The 19,146-nt window shown below is 36.8% G+C and overlaps 1 protein-coding gene across 2 annotated transcripts in view; it reads left to right on the plus strand.

The window, feature by feature from the left end:
* The window catches only part of Lrch (Leucine-rich-repeats and calponin homology domain protein), a 77,517-nt gene that overhangs the window by 36,939 nt on the left and 21,432 nt on the right, over positions 1 to 19,146 (plus strand). For both annotated transcript variants that reach the window (XM_073968999.1, XM_073969000.1), the window contains exons 2-9: positions 770 to 1,147; positions 1,239 to 1,375; positions 2,546 to 2,780; positions 2,843 to 3,266; positions 3,339 to 3,938; positions 3,999 to 4,107; positions 4,172 to 4,309; positions 4,385 to 4,462. In XM_073968999.1, the coding sequence (XP_073825100.1) occupies positions 770 to 1,147; positions 1,239 to 1,375; positions 2,546 to 2,780; positions 2,843 to 3,266; positions 3,339 to 3,938; positions 3,999 to 4,107; positions 4,172 to 4,309; positions 4,385 to 4,462 (2,099 nt within the window). The remainder of the gene's footprint in view (positions 1 to 769; positions 1,148 to 1,238; positions 1,376 to 2,545; positions 2,781 to 2,842; positions 3,267 to 3,338; positions 3,939 to 3,998; positions 4,108 to 4,171; positions 4,310 to 4,384; positions 4,463 to 19,146) is intronic.

A 19,146-nucleotide genomic window follows, 5' to 3' on the forward strand; every position in this document is an offset into this window, starting at 1 on the left:
GATTTTCCAATTTCACTTTTAATTTCACAACAAGGAAATATGTAGTATGAAAATGCCAATAAACAAATTTTGTTTACATGACTAAATTTAAATACAGTATGTACTTTTTATACCCTATACCACAATGTGGAAAAGGGTATAATAAGTTTGTTTTCCCAAAAATTCATGTAACGCCGCGAAATATTCGTCGTAGACCCCTCATGTGGTATACCAAACTTCATATCTCGACGAGATAAAGCGATTTAGCGATGTGTGTCCGTCCGTCCGTCCGTCCGTCTGTCCGTCCATTAAAAATTGTAATCAAGCTAGAGGCCGCAATTATGGACCGATTGTCACGAAATTTAGTATGGAGGTCGGGTTTGGACCAGAATAGAACTGATTAGTTTTTGGCGATGATCGTGAAATGTTAAAGGGATGAAATGGACCAAAAACAAAATTTTTGCTCGATTTTGTAGCCGCTCTGTAGGTCGCAATAATAGTCCGATCGGCGCGAAATTTTAAACGTAGTTTTGGTTTGAGATGAAGAAGTAGCGTGCAAGTCAACGGTATGATCGGATAATATTTAGCGGGTTAAATTGATCAAAACTTTTGTGTATACATTTAAATAAAAGTTATCATTTATCAAAAGCTAGCCCGGAAAGCTAGTGCACAGGGATAGTGGTATAGGGTATCACATGGTCGGCCCCGTCCGACTATAGTCTGTTCTTACTTGTTTTCCTTTACAATGTTTCCTTATACCAATTCTTTTTTTTTTTTTGTCTGTTTTCAGATCTATCGCGTAATCGATTTTGCGAATTACCCGAAGAGATTACGACATTTTCATTTTTGGAAACATTGTTGCTGTATCACAATACCATACGCAGCATACCCGAATCGGTGAAACATTTGACATCTTTAACATATTTGGATTTACGCAGCAATCAACTGTCGTCATTGCCGCGTGAATTGTGCTTCCTGCCACTGCAAGTATTGCTCGTATCGAATAATCGCTTGACAGCATTACCCGATGAATTGGGTCGCATGGATCGTCTGACTGATTTGGATGTGTCGTACAATCAATTGACGACATTGCCCGCACGTATTGGGGAGTTGAGATCGTTACGATCGTTTTCATTGCGCAGCAATCAATTAATGTATTTACCTCGAGGTGTGTATTTTATCGAGTATCATCTCATCATATTTATATGTTGTGGATGGAAATAATATTTGTTTTGTTTGTTATATTGTGCCTGTTTCAGAATTAACTTGTCTCACATTGGTTTCATTAGATGTATCCAATAATCGCATTTCTAGTCTACCTCTTGAAATTCGCCAGATGTCAACACTGGTCGAAATAAATCTAGAAAATAATCCCATGACTTCACCACCAGCTAGTGTAAGTATTGAGAAATTGCATAAAATAAGCATTGAACAATTGTTCATGGTCTGTTTCACTAAGACGATTCGAATTCAAATTTGATTGTTTGATTGAACGTCAAACAATAGTATTTCGAATGAATTTGAGTTCCAATGGTCTTAAGGTGAGAACACAATAAGAAATTCATGCTTATCAAAGCCTGAATTTGTGTAAAAGAATGAAGAAATCCAAAATCGCATTTGAATTAGGAAGTACTTGGCCTTTATTCATTTACATGAAATTGAGCGTGAAGGAAGCAACAAAAGTGATTGTGTTTCTACCTTTAGAGAAATATGCCATTAAAATTCACTAGGAAATAGAAAACAAATTGCATAAATTGAAAAGTTTATCTTAGAGATTTGAATTTGTGCAGTTGATGGTAGCAAATAATGTCATGTAAGTAAGTCCGAAGGTTTTGGTCTATTTTGGCAGCTTAGAGTTATCAGAGGATAGAAAATGTAAACCAAAATTTAAGTATTTTGATCGTATTATACACTTTTTTAGTCATAGAGGTTGGAAACCCTGCTTTAAGATCATATTACAATTTTAAATTGGTTCAGATGTACATGAGGAAAAGTATTTTTTTTAGTTTTCTATAAAAAAAAATAAATACAAAAATAAATAAATAAACGATTAAATTATTTTTTTTTAAGCTACATGAGAATTTTGGTGAAAATGCGCCTTTGACCCCATACAAATTATGTACTATGGAAACTGAATTTGCTAGGATGTCACGTGTTAAGGCATATAATGTTGGGTTGGGTTCATATATAAGGTTTTTGGATCAAATGTAAAAATTTAGATGGTAGGAAATCTAGTCCATTAGTGTGCAATGGTTATACTACTACTACTACATAGTTTAAATGGAATAGAAGAGTCTCGGGAATAGGGTTTAAAAACGTTAGTTTTCGTAACTATTTCGAATATGATCTTCATTGGGAGCTTCATTACAAAACAAACGTAAAGGTTAGCCATACAGCAATTATAAGAAATTGTTAAGATTTAATATAACACAGATTCAAAGTCAGAAGTTTATGTTGTTAAATTTCCCACCAAATTTAATTGTGTCGTTGTTATTGTAGCAAACTGACAAAAAAGTACCTAAAATTATACAAATTGTAACATTTCATCTTTTGTACTTCACTATAGCTATGTGTTCGTGGCCTTGTTCATGTTTTTAAATATCTGGAGACACAGGCTACCAAAGATGAAAAAGGCTCTCGGGCAGGTGGTAACTACGATGGGTATACAACACTAAGGCGTGCTCCGCGTAATAATGCAGGAGGAAATGTTGTGGATACACATCGCATTGGGAGACACAACGTGGATTCCGGTTATAGTACATGTGATGGCATCGACAAAAGATGGTCACATGACATGCCAAGTAAGATATATTGCTATTAACAAAAGCTATGCAGCTAATTATGTGTTATTTTGTATTTGTAGTTAAATCAAAAGCAGATTCCCCAAAAATATTGACGCCTACAACACCACCTCTAGCTAAGGCGACACTAGTTACTCCAGATCTCATGGATTCATCTTTGACATCCAGCACAAGTACAATAGTGGATGAGTCACTAAGTGTAACAGCGGCTGTGGTTAAACCGTTGAATATGGAAAGTCAATCCATGGAGAATTTAGTGAGTTCCCCACATAAGAACAACAAAGATGACAACAGTATGACAAGTAATGTGTCACAACAATCGCTTAATAACTTCCATAGCCACAATATCTCAGGTTCCAGCAATGGTTCCACTCCAGATCTCGACGATGGTATGATAGATCATCACGAGCAACAACAATTGTCACAAACAAACCTTAAACATGATGATAAGTTTAACAAAAACTTAGGGAATGTACAAACCTATAGGTAATAAAATGGTGTAATATTAAATGAATGAATGTTTTTAATATAGCTGATTACTATTTCTCACATTTTCAGAGAATACAAAGAAGCTCTTAAACAGCAACGAAGTCAGGAAGTTTATAAAATTAAAGAACAAAAGCATGCAGGCGATACAAGTGATCAGCAGCATCACCATCAACAACAACAACAAGCAAATAATGCCGCTCTTGTTCCCCCAAATAATCAGGTTCCAGCCAATGATGAAATGGAAATCCGGCTGAATGGAAATACGCAATGCGCCCCAGTGCCAAAATCTATAATGAAAAATAGTGCCAACAATACAAATGGTTCAACCAACTCTATAGCAACATCAAATGGCGATGATATCGTAGTCATACCAAAGAAACCTATACAAAAGGTTATTCCCTCAAGGAATACAGAACTGATGTCAGCGACAACAAAGAACGAATTATCTACAAGCAATAACACGACCAATGGCGATTGTATTGGCTATGTAAAGCCAAGCAGTCCTATGAAAATGGTCAATGGTACTTCAAATGGGAGTATAAATACGGCCACGGTGTCAGGTGTTGGAGTGGGTATTTTAACGAACAACAATAAGTTTACAACAACAACTGCCGGAGGCGGAATTAGCAATAGTAACAATAAATTGGTGGCAACGGGAAAACCACATCGGTAAGAAAACATTTCATATCTATGAATACAATAATTACAAAAGTCCATTATATTGTTTAGTACGGTTACATGGAATCATGATATACCACCTGAGAAGTTAAGTTTTACCATGCGTCGAGAGTTTGATCGTCAGCGAGAAGAAATTGAATTAATGACACAGTTACGAAGTGTATGTACTGCCTATAAACTTATATGTATTATTCTTCTTTTAATGGAATCTATTCCGTTTTTAGATTATTGAAACGCGCTTAAAAATGACACTACCCGAAGACATTGCATCTGCATTGACAGATGGTGTTATATTATGTCATTTAGCGAATTATGTGCGACCTCGTTCTGTGGCCAGCATTCATGTTCCTTCACCAGGAGTAGTGAGTTTTGTCCAATGCCTTATACATGTCATATTTCAATGAAATGAATATCTAAATGACGTTTACTTTTTTCAGTCAAAGTTAACTATGGCCCGTTGTCGCCGAAATGTGGACAATTTTTTGGAAGCCTGTCGTAAAATAGGAGTAGATGAGGTGAGTACCATTAAACCGTATTTTGTTTCCCCCTTAAACGCATATCATTTTGTCATTAACATGTCCTTTTAACAAATTCTAACATATTATGCCTACCTTTCTTGGGCATTTACATTGAATGGCTTTAGTTTTTAATAGAAAAATCTATGAAATAATAATAATTTTACAAGTATTTCCTTGAAATTCCATAGTAGTTTGAATTTCATTGATTCATATATATACATATATATCAGTAGTTTACATGTGCTAATCTTTTTAATGATTGTTAATATTTGGATAATTAAATGGGACTATTGCATGGACATATAATCTGGTGTAACAGTTTAGAAAGCAACGAACAACAATGTGTTAGCGGTCGAAAATCTTTACTGTGACTAATCATTGGCAAATTTCGAGTAGCGTGATTATTTTATTTTTTGTATTCATTCTGCTTTCTTGTGATTCAAATAAGGTGGAGAGATACAAAGATCATATGTAGGGAGGACGATGAGGAAATAGTTTGGGTTGTAGTTCATTTTTGAAATAAGTTGGCTACCACAGAAAAAACGTTTTAACATCTAGGTTAGGCGATGTGACTACGACATTCGGAGACTTGTTGCGAGCTACGAGGAATTTGGATTGGTGATGGTTAAAAAACTCATCGGAGAAGTGGTTCATGAATTCAAATTGCGCCGTCCCAGCCATTTAGAATTCTTGATGATGTTATTTTATTGATGGTAGCTGGATCCACATTTGAAAATAAAGTTAGATATAAGATATGTTCTACCGTTTTCGTCTCTTCTTCATATACGCAGAGCCTGCAACGTCATCATTGTTAAATTTGCTGGTAAAAGCTCTAATACTACAGTGTCATAATTTAAGTTTTGCTCAATTTTATTAGTGAATTTATTCTGTTGGTTGATAAACATAGCCAAATAGCTCATGACACGTTGCACCTAGGTCTATTATGTCAGAGTTCTTTCGCTCTTTCACCAACGAACGTTACAACGTTTCGAAAAAGTGACCTATAGCTGGTTTGGGTCAGTTGTTTTTGCTAGACTTGTTGATTGTGTTCACCTGCCTTCTCGCTTCCAATACTGGTGCAGTGTCCTGGTACCAAACATCGTATGAAAGCATTTGTTAGGTTTTCCAAAGCGATTCTGCACTCAAGGACGTTCTCAGATTTGGTGCTAAAAGATTTGATGGCATTAAAAGTAGCTTGACTATCCACAAAGAGAGTCACCGGTTCAAAGATCTAAGCAACCAGACTTTTTATAAACTCTGCTGTTTTCCTAATCGCTAAGATTTCAGCTTGGAATACGCTACAGTCGTTGTCCAACTTGTATTAGTATTCAAGACCTAGCCTTTCGCAATAAACGCCAGTTCCTTCTTCCAGAAAACCAGACCGTTCAACACTGGTGATATATAGTATATAAATCTTACGTGGGTCCACATAAAGGCCTGCTCTTAATTCCCTTAGTATCCATCCATGTTCATAGGTACTGTTCGCCAAAGATTCTGTTCATACAGGCTTAGACCACTATGTGCTGCCTGACATTTTATATTGACTGCTGCTTGTGGAGTACTTCTAACGGCTCCCGTAATCAGTATCGAGTCTGCTCTTTGCTGGATGCAGATTTCTGGCGTAATAAGTGCCATCAGACAAGAGATTCCTAGAATAGGATGGCCTTACCACAGTGTTATACATCCAGTGTATAATAGATGAGTTCAGACTCCAGTACTTCCCAATCAAATTCTTGCACAATAGAGTGGGATTGATCCTCTTTTCGTAAGCGCCTCAACGTTCCTTTTCCATTGCAGTTGGCAGTCCAAAATTGTACCTAAGTACTTAGCTTCGGAGGAGAAATGTAGTTGCACTCCATGCAGTGCTTGACGTCGAACTTACCGTTTTCTAGTGAACAGTACCAGTTCAGTCTTCGTTGGATTTACTCCAAGCCGTTTCGTTTTGCCCATCGAAACAGCTATGATAATCCATAAGTTCCGAAATTGTGCCGATAAGTCGACGTCCTTTTCTTTTTAAATGTTCATCTCGTATAACCTTATCCAGCATGAAAATCAGCTCATCGTCATCTCCAGAATATCATTTGGTTGACGTACAGGCGCAACATTTCTGTGGTCCTCATATAACGTGGCGGCCATTTTTACGTATGAGGTGTGTTTTCAATGCGATGTTTACTCGCCATTTTTACGTATATTTTACGTGATGTTTACTCCGAATTTGTAACGGAAAACAACTTCTGTACTTCACGTTTTGATTTTGTCTTAATTGAACTCTACTTCACGATATGATATATTTTATAGCTTTCATTCAAATCCAACCAATTTGGTTGCACATCGTCATTTTATGTTCTAAGTAGGTAAAAAAATATTTACAAAATATGATCAGCCTAGGTCCACGATTTAGTGCCAATACCGCAATTTGGGGTATATTGAAGGTTTTTGACAGAAATTGTCAACCTAACTTTTGGATACTTTAAAATTTTTAGTCTTCAGTAAATAGAAAACTTTCTCACAGACATTTGTGAACATATTTCCACTTTTAGGTATAGAATCCACAACCCTAGACATCCATTAAGGAGTACAATAAAAAGATATTTACATCTTTTTTGATATTTCGCACTGTAGGATTCTAAAGTCGCCATTACGTTCAAATAATATGCGAAGGGATGTACTCTTCTTTCTCTCTCTCTCTGCTCAGTGACCATAGAATACTTAGGTCCATAAAGACTGCTTTCCACTATCCAAATAGTATTAACAAAGTTACTTATACATACTTGGTTGTTTTTTTGTGTGGCAAACATCAGCTGCTTTTGTGTGTGTTCAGAGAAGGGGACGGAATCTGGGTGGGCATACTGCTATATGACAGTCTGCCAGCCTGCTTGAAGAGAGTTGTGTTGGTGCATTTTTAGCCCATATGGTTTTGTGGCTTTCGCTCTCGCTCCTCTTTCAAGGACAATCAATATTATTGCTTTCATGTGGAAAAACATTCGTATTTTAATTCGCTTTTCATTATGAAAAACCCAAATCGTGCAGGGGAGGAAAGTAACTAAGTGTCCACAAATCACCACCCTCCTGACTTGACTCCATCCGACTATAGAACTGAAAGAAGTAGGAATTTCATATTCACCATATTTTTATAGCGCTTGCTCTTGAATAAATTGGCAATTTGCGCTGTAATGTCAGTACAATGTAAACACTCGGTTGATGTTGTAGAAAATTAATATAAAGGTATAGTAGAATATCCATGTCTTTCATGACTAATGATTTTATGGTCCGTCAATCGGAGTGGACCAAAAACATAAAATGCAATAACAAAATTTTACAAAACGTGACACTTCCTCATTACTGTCAAGTGTAATGTTTTAAATATTCTCAAGCACACATGGATCTCACTTCTAGGGGTGCAACATGCAACGGACACATTGAATATTCGAAATATTTAAAGAGTGAGAGTGCATCTAGGTAGTCTGCCAGGATAAAATTGAATGAAATATAGGATAAAATTGAATGAAATAGAAGGGAAATGAAAGGAGTATCGTCGTGAAGAAGAAGCATAGGATAAAATTGAATGAAATATAGGATAAAATTGAATGAAATAGAAAGGAAATGAAAGCATAGGATAAAATTGAATGAAATATAGGACAAAATTGAATGAAATAGAAAGGAAATGAAAGGAGTATCGTCGTGAAGAAAAAGCATAGGATAAAATTGAATGAAATATAGGATAAAATTGAATGAAATAGAAAGGAAATGAAAGCATAGGATAAAATTGAATGAAATATAGGACAAAATTGAATGAAATAGAAAGGAAATGAAAGGAGTATCGTCGTGAAGAAGAAGCATAGGATAAAATTGAATGAAATATAGGATAAAATTGAATGAAATAGAAAGGAAATGAAAGCATAGGATAAAATTGAATGAAATATAGGAAAAAATTGAATGAAATATGTTGCGGAGGTTTGCGAACACCGTCACACAAATCCTCAACACAAAAATCTGTCACGCATTTGCACCAAACCCTTTGCATGTTTTCCAGACGTCGAAGATTTAAATAGTAAACATAGCGCTTCTATGGGTTGGCATTGGCATATTCTTAGCCAAAACAATAACCAATATGCATGCCGATATAGTCCGATCGTCTGAAAAGAAAGATTTGTTTAAATACAAAGTTTGTTTTCTATGTTGTTCGCCTTTGACTTACCAACAAATATCCATTGTGAATGGTCATTTGGCTGCAAAATAATATTTTTATTTATTATTCCACATATCAGTGTGGGGGTGGCGGCTGGTGTAGTTTTCTACCACGAATCCATTGATGGTGCGGCTTACCATGATTTGGAGTGTCCGAATGGCAATAATATATATTTATTTTGAGTTTTAAAACAATAAAATTGCTCACAGCAGGAATAGACTTAAATGTGTCTGTCTTTGTTTACATTTGGTCAGTTGTCATAGAACAGCTGTCAAAGCAATGTATGTCAGTAACCACCCGTACTAAAAAGTACTACCTCTAGCGACAAACGTTCCATCCCTGAATGTCGACGTATGGGAGAGAGGCTTTACGCCATGTTTGAAATATAAAAAAACTGCATATTTATGGAAGATGTGGAAAGAAAGAGAAAACATTTAAAATTTACACCAACATGAAATGCATTATGGGAATAATAATGCGTTTGGAAAATTCTCATATAAAATGATAGGCAGCATGGGAAAAAGTTCATAATTGTGTGAACGATTCAAAGTGCAAACGTATAAGTTATGTGTTGTTGGTTATAATTTTTAAAACTCAGACCATAAATAAGGTTATAAATTCAAACTTATTGGCTATACATGTTAACAATCAAATTTACTTCAAGTAAACTGATAAAATAAGTTTAAAGTGAGTGTAAATCTTGCCGAAATATCAGTGTTTAAGACCAAATAGCTTATAATATTCTAAATTTCACTTCTTAGGCTGTTTGGTATGCGAATTATGCCCATACGTCTAGCTGCCGAAGGCTCAAAGCTGTGATTGTTAGCCTGACGTAAGCAACATTTGAATCATATATGCGTAATTACCAACAACAATTGTCCCAAAATAGTGGCAGGCTTACGGGGTTAAGCTTTATAAACGCTAAAAACCATCAAAAGCAGTTTAAATTCGTATTAAACCCAACATTATTTTAAAAGCTGTTACCTTACGCTCCAGCGGGATACGCTCGGCAGCTAAAAGCGTGTGGGATAGAATTGAAGATTACGTAACACCCTGTTAGTGTGAGCAGTACATGTTCTAAAAGTCAGCTGCTGAAAAAGTGCAACTCTAGTGGAGAGTCATCATATGGTCGAAACACTCTATGGTAGTATTCCAGTTTTCTTCTGGGGACAGCTGAACTGGTATATGAGAGTGGTTCGGGAACACAATTTGTATGCCACTAAGCAGCTAGGTGTTATAAAAATCGAACAATTTATAAACTGAAGAGTAAGTGAAGCCGGCCGTTAGGCGCATAAGAAAATTAACCAATCTTAGATCGTATTTTGTCAAATTTAATTTTTTTTTTTGCCAACATCAACATTTTCGTGATTTTTATATTTTTTTGAGACTACTAAAACTTGATTTAATTTCATTTAATGATTTAATATTAACTTTATATATTCATTTTATTATATTTATCATTTTTTTTTGATCTTTTGTTCAATATATATTTGTACGGGACTAAGGGTACAAGAGTGATAGGGGTCATTATTATTTGGTTTATTTGGAGACGTTAATGGTCTCTATGTTATCAGTACCACTTAATTGAGCTCGATTAGGTAGGGGTCTTAGCGTAAAAGTAATTCCGGTCAAAATTCATGACCACCAATAAGCAACCCCGTTGCTAAAGTATCGTAAGTCCTATTTTGTTCAAATTTTTTGATACCTAAGTTTATAAAAAGACATGTTTCATGTTTAAGGTCATTTCGACTTTATTTGTTTTAACTTTTATTATATTTTTTTTGTTTTATAAATAAATATGTGACTATATTATAAGGTTTAATAATGAATATGGAGTGATTTGAATTATTGGAATGGGTTTGGTCATGTGAGGGGGTGTTTAGTTGAAGGAGGTTTGTGGGGTCCATTTAAAAATGCTAAGGAGGCTATGGACCATGGTTGGGCGGGCTGAGTGGGGGTTCCATACATCAAGGAGCCTCAGTATATTCGACGAATGTCCTCCGTGTTGTGTTTGTGTTAATATCGTTTAGATGTTTGTTAGTTTTTTGTTCAGTATATTTTATGATGTTAGACCCGATGAGAGTTTGGCGGTTGAGAACCTCCCTGAGAGCCCTTAGAGCAGTCGGAAGGCCAAACTGGATGGATATATGAGGTCATAACAGAAATGGCGCCCAAACTAAAAAAAATTACATCCTATATCATGTTTTTGATTATTGGGGGTAAGAAAAGATAAAGTGTAGTAACAGCGAAACACTTAACAATAGTTTCCTCTTAGATTAAATAGCCCCAGAATCTAGTTTAAGTCTTATATGCCTAACTGGCATTGCAGCCAGATCTATAAATCTAAATAGGTTCTGTTTAAATGTGCAATGATAGTTTTAGGTATATTGATAAGGCTAGGTTTAGTTAAAAGGGTCATAATGCAATCTCTAGTTGTATGTGTGTAACTATGAATGTTTGTAATAGACCTGTGTTCGTTTTTTTTTTGTTTTTTTTTGTGTGTTTTAATTAGCTAGCATAAATATATCTCATTAAAAGATTTTTGTCAGGCATAATGTTGGTAGCCGTTTCGGGAAAAGTTTTACGAAAGTCAGTGTATCAATAGCCAAAGACCATTAGATCTTCACAGTCATTAAAGGTAGAAAAGTGTATGCTATGGTAGCAAAAATTTTTTTTGAGGTATTTATACTATGTGTGTAAACTGTTAACTAGGACATTCGGAGGATTTTATCACTCGTACAGATAACTATATAACTGATATAAAGGGTATACAAAGTATGCGATTTTGGAACGATAGTTGTTCTAGAATGGCTTGGATAGATGATGATATACTTCTAACACATTTCCCTCACAAAATGACCATAAACCTTCCATGAATAGATAATATTGACAAAGAAACATAATTTTACAAAAATTTGGCAAGAAACAGCATATAATTATAAAAATTTGATATCATACTTAATCTACAACAATATAGCGTATTGGTGATTTAACAAAGACTTTAAAAAAATACAAAAAAAAAGTATAATTTAATAGGGGTTTCAGACATAGTAGTGTCGAAGTCCATACGTCGAAATAGGGCATCTATATAAAGACTGATTTTCTGGGGAATGACTACCAGGTCAGGAATAGCGTATAAAAGAAATTGGCCACTACATTTTGATACGAATCCAGAGCAGCATAAAATAAAACCTAAGAAGAAGAAGATGAATGAGTTAAGTAGTGAACCGGTGGAGAATAGTGGACAATTTATAGACTTATCTGCTACTATTATAAACCGTCCTGGTCAGGGAAACATGGCTAACCAACCTCATGCGGCTTCCACTGGAGCTGAAAATGAAGGTGACAATTTCTTGACCCCAGGAACAAGACGAAATCAGCCAAGAGATGTGGACCTAGAAGAAAGAATGAAAAACATTGTTAGTAGTGAAGTCAATGATATAAGGAAAACATTAGATACCTTAATCAAAACCGTCCAAAACTTAGCTGTGAATACGGCAAGTAAAGTTGTCAGTTTCGAGGATCGTTCTAAGGACGTAGATGTTCCTCAACCTGAACATCCTGCGGTATCCAATCAAAGGCTAGACAGGGACCCACTAACATCAGGAACACCGTCATCTAGTGGAGGTTATGTTCCACCTTCCTTCCGAATGGAACCATTGCGCATTAGAGTCGATAAGTTCGGCATAAATTTTGATGGAAATCCTCTGAAATTAACTGTGGAGGAATTCATATTTCGCCTGGAATGTCTTCAGGAACAATATGACATCCCCTGGGACGAAATTTTAAGAGATTTCCGATTGCTTATTTCTGGACCCGTTCTCGAGTGGTTTTGGCAAGCCCAAAAGATGCGTAAGTTTACGCTGTGGATCCGACTAAAAGACGCACTTTTGTCACAATATCGGACCACGAAGTCGCCGTGGGAAGCCATGAGAGATCTGGTAGAAAGGAAGCAGATGGCGAATGAAACAATAGACGCCTACTTCCATGTAATGGGGAAACTTCGGTCCCGTTTACATCATCCGATTACTGATGAAGATATGATAAAAATAATAAAAAGTAATGTCAGGGAAAACATAAAAATGGTTATTTACCCCATGAGTATCGCCACTGTTGAATTATTGAGAGTGGAATGTAAGGATGCGGAAAAGAATTTTCCCAGAAAAGATCCTAGGCCTATGACACACAATCCACGACCATCGAGACCAGTCAACGAAGTCACCTATGAAGGCTATGAGGACTACGACTACGACGTTGGGGATGAATCAGACCCACAAGTAGATTTGGCAAATTATATATCGGCCATGCGCGTAAACCTGCAGTCCAATAAAGCCATATGTTGGAATTGTCATGTACCGGGACATGTTTTTATAGATTGCCCATCCACTGAAAGAACCGTATTTTGCTATAAATGCGGCAAGCCAAAGGTGATAACACCTACATGTCCCAATTGCCAATCGGGAAACCGCCGGAGGGGCGTGGAAGCTTCGGGGGAGACACGTCCGGCAGAGAACCCCACGAAATAATCAAAAACTTTATGTTTTCATCTGAAAATAAAGATGAGAATTATAAAAATGGCCTTAAAGAAGATAATTGCTGGAAGAAAAGGAGACATTATATATCATTAGAAGATAGACAACGAAATTATGACAGTGTTAGGCAAAGAATATTTGGCCAGGACGATAAGGATAGTAATATGCCGAATCGAATCCTGAAAATACGTAAAAAAGTCACTGAGAAAAGGAAGATTAAAAGGGCTATAGTCGAGACCATTACCCGGGCCGAGGTTCTAAGCAAAGATCCCCGACCATATGCTGAAATCTGTGTTGAAGGAAAGAAGATTAAAGGACTGTTAGACACAGGAGCGTCTGTAAGCCTCCTTGGAAAAGGTTGTAGAGAGTTTCTTGAAGAACTTTCTATAGAAATAAGTCCTATCTTCAACAACATAACAACGGCCAGCGGGCAAAAACACCGTATTATCGGGAAAATCGTGGTAGAAGTGGAGTTTAGAGCCGCGAAAAATAAGATGGAACTATACCTTTGTCCTGATTTGGAACAGAATCTGTACTTAGGTATAGATTTCTGGCAAAAGTTTAATCTCGCTCCCGATATATTAGGGGTGGAAGAAATTAATATGGAAAAGGTGCTAGATGAGTACAAAGATGTGGGAACGGAACATCGATTAAAGCCACACATACTCACAAAAGAACAACAAGCTAAGTTAAATGAGGCAATAAGAGAATTTGATACTTTCGAAGAGAAAGGGTTAGGTCAAACAAAATTAGAAAAACATGTGATCAAGCTTGTAGAAGGGGCAGAACCATTTAAAGATAGGCATTACCCGATGTCTCCTGCTGTACAGCAGATCACATACGAAGAGATAGACAAAATGCTGAGATTAAATGTCATCGAGGAGAGCGAAAGCCCGTGGTGTAACCGAACCACTGTGGTGAGGAAACCCGGGAAAAATAGGTTCTGCCTCGATGCAAGAAAATTGAATAAGATCACAGAGAAAGACGCATACCCTTTACAAAATATAGACGGTATTTTAAGTCGTATTGATGAGACATACTACATCAGTAGTGTTGATCTCAAATTCGCCTTTTGGCAAATTGAGCTCGACAATGAAAGTAAGAAATACACAGCCTTCACCGTGCCCGGACGACCTTTATACCAATTTCGAGTGATGCCCTTTGGGCTATGCAATGCGGCTCAGCGTTTATGCCGCTTAATGGATAAGGTCGTCCCGAGTAAGTTGAAGGAAAATGTGTTCGTCTATCTTGACGACTTATTGGTAATATCAAGTGATTTTGACCATCACATTCAATTGCTAAAGGAAGTAGCTCGATGTCTTAAAAACGCCAATTTAACTATTGGTCTTAAAAAATCACATTTTTGTTTCAGAGAACTCAAATATTTGGGTTTTATAATTGGGGATGGGATGTTGAAAACTGACCCGGAGAAGGTAGAAGCCATCCGGAAGATAGCCATACCGAAAAATGCGAGGGAAGTGAGAAGTTTTTTAGGCACAGCGGGGTGGTATCGCCGCTTTATAAAGGATTTCGCCACCATATCTGCCCCTTTGACTGACACCCTAAAGAAATCAAAAAAATTCACAATGACTAAAGAAGCCATAGAGGCATTTGAACGTCTGAAGACTTCCTTAACCAAGGCCCCGGTGTTACGTCACGCAGATTTTAACCGGCGATTCTTTATACAGTGCGATGCCTCAGATTACGGTATCGGAGCGGTTTTATTTCAACTAAACGACCAGGGAGACGAGCACCCAATTGCCTTTTATTCACAAAAATTGAATTCGAGCCAAAAAAATTACAGTGTGACTGAGAAAGAATGTCTGGCGGCTGTTATGGCAGTAAAGAAGTTCCGACCATACGTGGAACTCATGGACTTTACTGTCATAACAGATCATGCCAGTCTTCAATGGCTCATGAATTTAAAGGATTTGAGTGGTCGTCTCGCCAGGTGGTCGTTGCAGTTGCAGGCATACCGCTTCGATATCGTACATCGCAAGGGGAAGGATAACGTTGTAGCAGACACTTTGTCGCGACTTCCCACAATCGAAGAGTTGGATATGGGCCAGATATTTGAGATACAAAATGATGATTTCTATACCGAAGAGTACCAAGACCTCAAAAAGACTATCGAAGCTAATAAAGATAACCTTCCTGATCTTAAAATTAAAGACAATTTGGTCTTTAAACGTCTGCGGCAAGAAAATTGCGAGTTTTTGGGGGAATACGAATGGCGATTATGGGTTCCAGAACATTTGACCCATAACCTGATTAAAAAGGCTCATGATTCTCCCATGTCAGCACATGGAGGCATGAAAAAAACATTAAGTAGATTAAGGCAACAATATTACTGGCCGAATATGACGACGCAAGTAAGACAGTATGTCGGGAACTGTACGACATGCAAGGAAACAAAAAGCGTAAATTATTGCACTCAGACCACAATAGGCGATGAAGTTAAAACTGATAGGCCATTTCAAAAGATTTATATAGACTTTTTGGGGAAATACCCCCGGTCAAAAAGCGGAAATGCCTGTATATTCATTGTAATGGACCATTTTTCAAAATTTGTATGCCTAAAGGCAATGAGAGACGCCACAGCCAGTAACGTTGTTCAGTTTTTAGTTGAAGAAATCTTCCGAAAGTTTGGTGTACCCGAAACTGTCCACAGTGACAATGGGGCCCAATTCAACTCAAATCAGTTTAAAGATATGGTTAAGGTTTATCAAATTAACCATCTTCAAACGGCTCCATATTCGCCACAATCGAACGCCTCAGAACGGGTTAATCAATCCGTTCTGGCGGCTATTAGAGCGTACTTAGAGACCGACCATAGGGATTGGTCGACAGGAGTATCGCCGTTTTTTGCACTGTTCGGCTATCATATGTTTACTAAAGGCGCGGATTATAAACTGGCAAGTAAATTAAAATCCCTTACGGAACACGAAATTCTACATTTGGAAAGAAATGACCGTTTGACGCTCATACGAGATAAAATTAAACAAAATATGCACAAAGCATATGAAGCTAGTGCCCAAAGATATAACCGTAGAGCAACAGCGGTAAGATTTGTACCCGGTCAGGAAGTTTACCGCCGTAATTACCACCTCAGCGACTTCCAAAAGAATTTTAACGCAAAATTTGCGAGAAAATTTAGAAAGTGTAGAATTGTGAAGGCCATCGGAAACAATATGTATGAGATGGAGGACCTTCAGGGCAGGCCCTTAGGTGTGGCCCATGCGAAGGACCTTAAAATGTGATGACGTCATTGTTGAATGCTCTTTGGCAATGGTACTGTATAATAATATACACTAAAGTGCGATAGGATAAGGTCCGTTTAACGTGGCTGTCCTATACTTAGTATAACGATAATAAACAAAATGTACATTGAACTTACCACCAAATCAATGCTAATGTTATCCAGTGCAGCCCTTGCCAATAAAATAACACTACCAAGGCGTTTCCGGAGTCACACGTTCGGGGCAGACACCTCCAGAAAACCTGAAAAATGTTTCCAAAAAGTAATAGTTCTTTGAATTAATCTCAAGGCTTAAATACTTCCCTAAATATGAATCTTATGCCCGGCTAACGATCAGGGTGTGGGAGTTCCCCACGTTGGGAATAGTTCAAATAACCACACACTCTTAAAATATAGTCAAAAAGTCCATAGAATTCTCCGCACACCGTATATCCCCGCGCCGGCTTGGTATATCCGGAGTTTTGTTGCGGAGGTTTGCGAACACCGTCACACAAATCCTCAACACAAAAATCTGTCACGCATTTGTACCAAACCCTTTGCATGTTTTCCAGACGTCGAAGATTTAAATAGTAAACATAGCGCTTCTATGGGTTGGCATTGGCATATTCTTAGCCAAAACAATAACCAATATGCATGCCGATATAGTCCGATCGTCTGAAAAGAAAGATTTGTTTAAATACAAAGTTTGTTTTCTATGTTGTTCGCCTTTGACTTACCAACAAATATCCATTGTGAATGGTCATTTGGCTGCAAAATAATATTTTTATTTATTATTCCACATATCAGTGTGGGGGTGGCGGCTGGTGTAGTTTTCTACCACGAATCCATTGATGGTGCGGCTTACCATGATTTGGAGTGTCCGAATGGCAATAATATATATTTATTTTGAGTTTTAAAACAATAAAATTGCTCACAGCAGGAATAGACTTAAATGTGTCTGTCTTTGTTTACATTTGGTCAGTTGTCATAGAACAGCTGTCAAAGCAATGTATGTCAGTAACCACCCGTACTAAAAAGTACTACCTCTAGCGACAAACGTTCCATCCCTGAATGTCGACGTATGGGAGAGAGGCTTTACGCCATGTTTGAAATATAAAAAAACTGCATATTTATGGAAGATGTGGAAAGAAAGAGAAAACATTTAAAATTTACACCAACATGAAATGCATTATGGGAATAATAATGCGTTTGGAAAATTCTCATATAAAATGATAGGCAGCATGGGAAAAAGTTCATAATTGTGTGAACGATTCAAAGTGCAAACGTATAAGTTATGTGTTGTTGGTTATAATTTTTAAAACTCAGACCATAAATAAGGTTATAAATTCAAACTTATTGGCTATACATGTTAACAATCAAATTTACTTCAAGTAAACTGATAAAATAAGTTTAAAGTGCGTGTAAATCTTGCCGAAATATCAGTGTTTAAGACCAAATAGCTTATAATATTCTAAATTTCACTTCTTAGGCTGTTTGGTATGCGAATTATGCCCATACGTCTAGCTGCCGAAGGCTCAAAGCTGTGATTGTTAGCCTGACGTAAGCAACATTTGAATCATATATGCGTAATTACCAACAACAATTGTCCCAAAATAGTGGCAGGCTTACGGGGTTAAGCTTTATAAACGCTAAAAACCATCAAAAGCAGTTTAAATTCGTATTAAACCCAACATTATTTTAAAAGCTGTTACCTTACGCTCCAGCGGGATACGCTCGGCAGCTAAAAGCGTGTGGGATAGAATTGAAGATTACGTAACACCCTGTTAGTGTGAGCAGTACATGTTCTAAAAGTCAGCTGCTGAAAAAGTGCAACTCTAGTGGAGAGTCATCATATGGTCGAAACACTCTATGGTAGTATTCCAGTTTTCTTCTGGGGACAGCTGAACTGGTATATGAGAGTGGTTCGGGAACACAATTTGTATGCCACTAAGCAGCTAGGTGTTATAAAAATCGAACAATTTATAAACTGAAGAGTAAGTGAAGCCGGCCGTTAGGCGCATAAGAAAATTAACCAATCTTAGATCGTATTTTGTCAAATTTAATTTTTTTTTTTTGCCAACATCAACATTTTCGTGATTTTTATATTTTTTTGAGACTACTAAAACTTGATTTAATTTCATTTAATGATTTAATATTAACTTTATATATTCATTTTATTATATTTATCATTTTTTTTGATCTTTTGTTCAATATATATTTGTACGGGACTAAGGGTACAAGAGTGATAGGGGTCATTATTATTTGGTTTATTTGGAGACGTTAATGGTCTCTATGTTATCAGTACCACTTAATTGAGCTCGATTAGGTAGGGGTCTTAGCGTAAAAGTAATTCCGGTCAAAATTCATGACCACCAATAAGCAACCCCGTTGCTAAAGTATCGTAAGTCCTATTTTGTTCAAATTTTTTGATACCTAAGTTTATAAAAAGACATGTTTCATGTTTAAGGTCATTTCGACTTTATTTGTTTTAACTTTTATTATATTTTTTTTGTTTTATAAATAAATATGTGACTATATTATAAGGTTTAATAATGAATATGGAGTGATTTGAATTATTGGAATGGGTTTGGTCATGTGAGGGGGTGTTTAGTTGAAGGAGGTTTGTGGGGTCCATTTAAAAATGCTAAGGAGGCTATGGACCATGGTTGGGCGGGCTGAGTGGGGGTTCCATACATCAAGGAGCCTCAGTATATTCGACGAA

Source organism: Musca autumnalis, unplaced genomic scaffold, assembly GCF_047663935.1.
Source record: "Musca autumnalis isolate F117 unplaced genomic scaffold, ASM4766393v1 scaffold_2, whole genome shotgun sequence".
NCBI lineage: Eukaryota > Metazoa > Arthropoda > Insecta > Diptera > Muscidae > Musca > Musca autumnalis.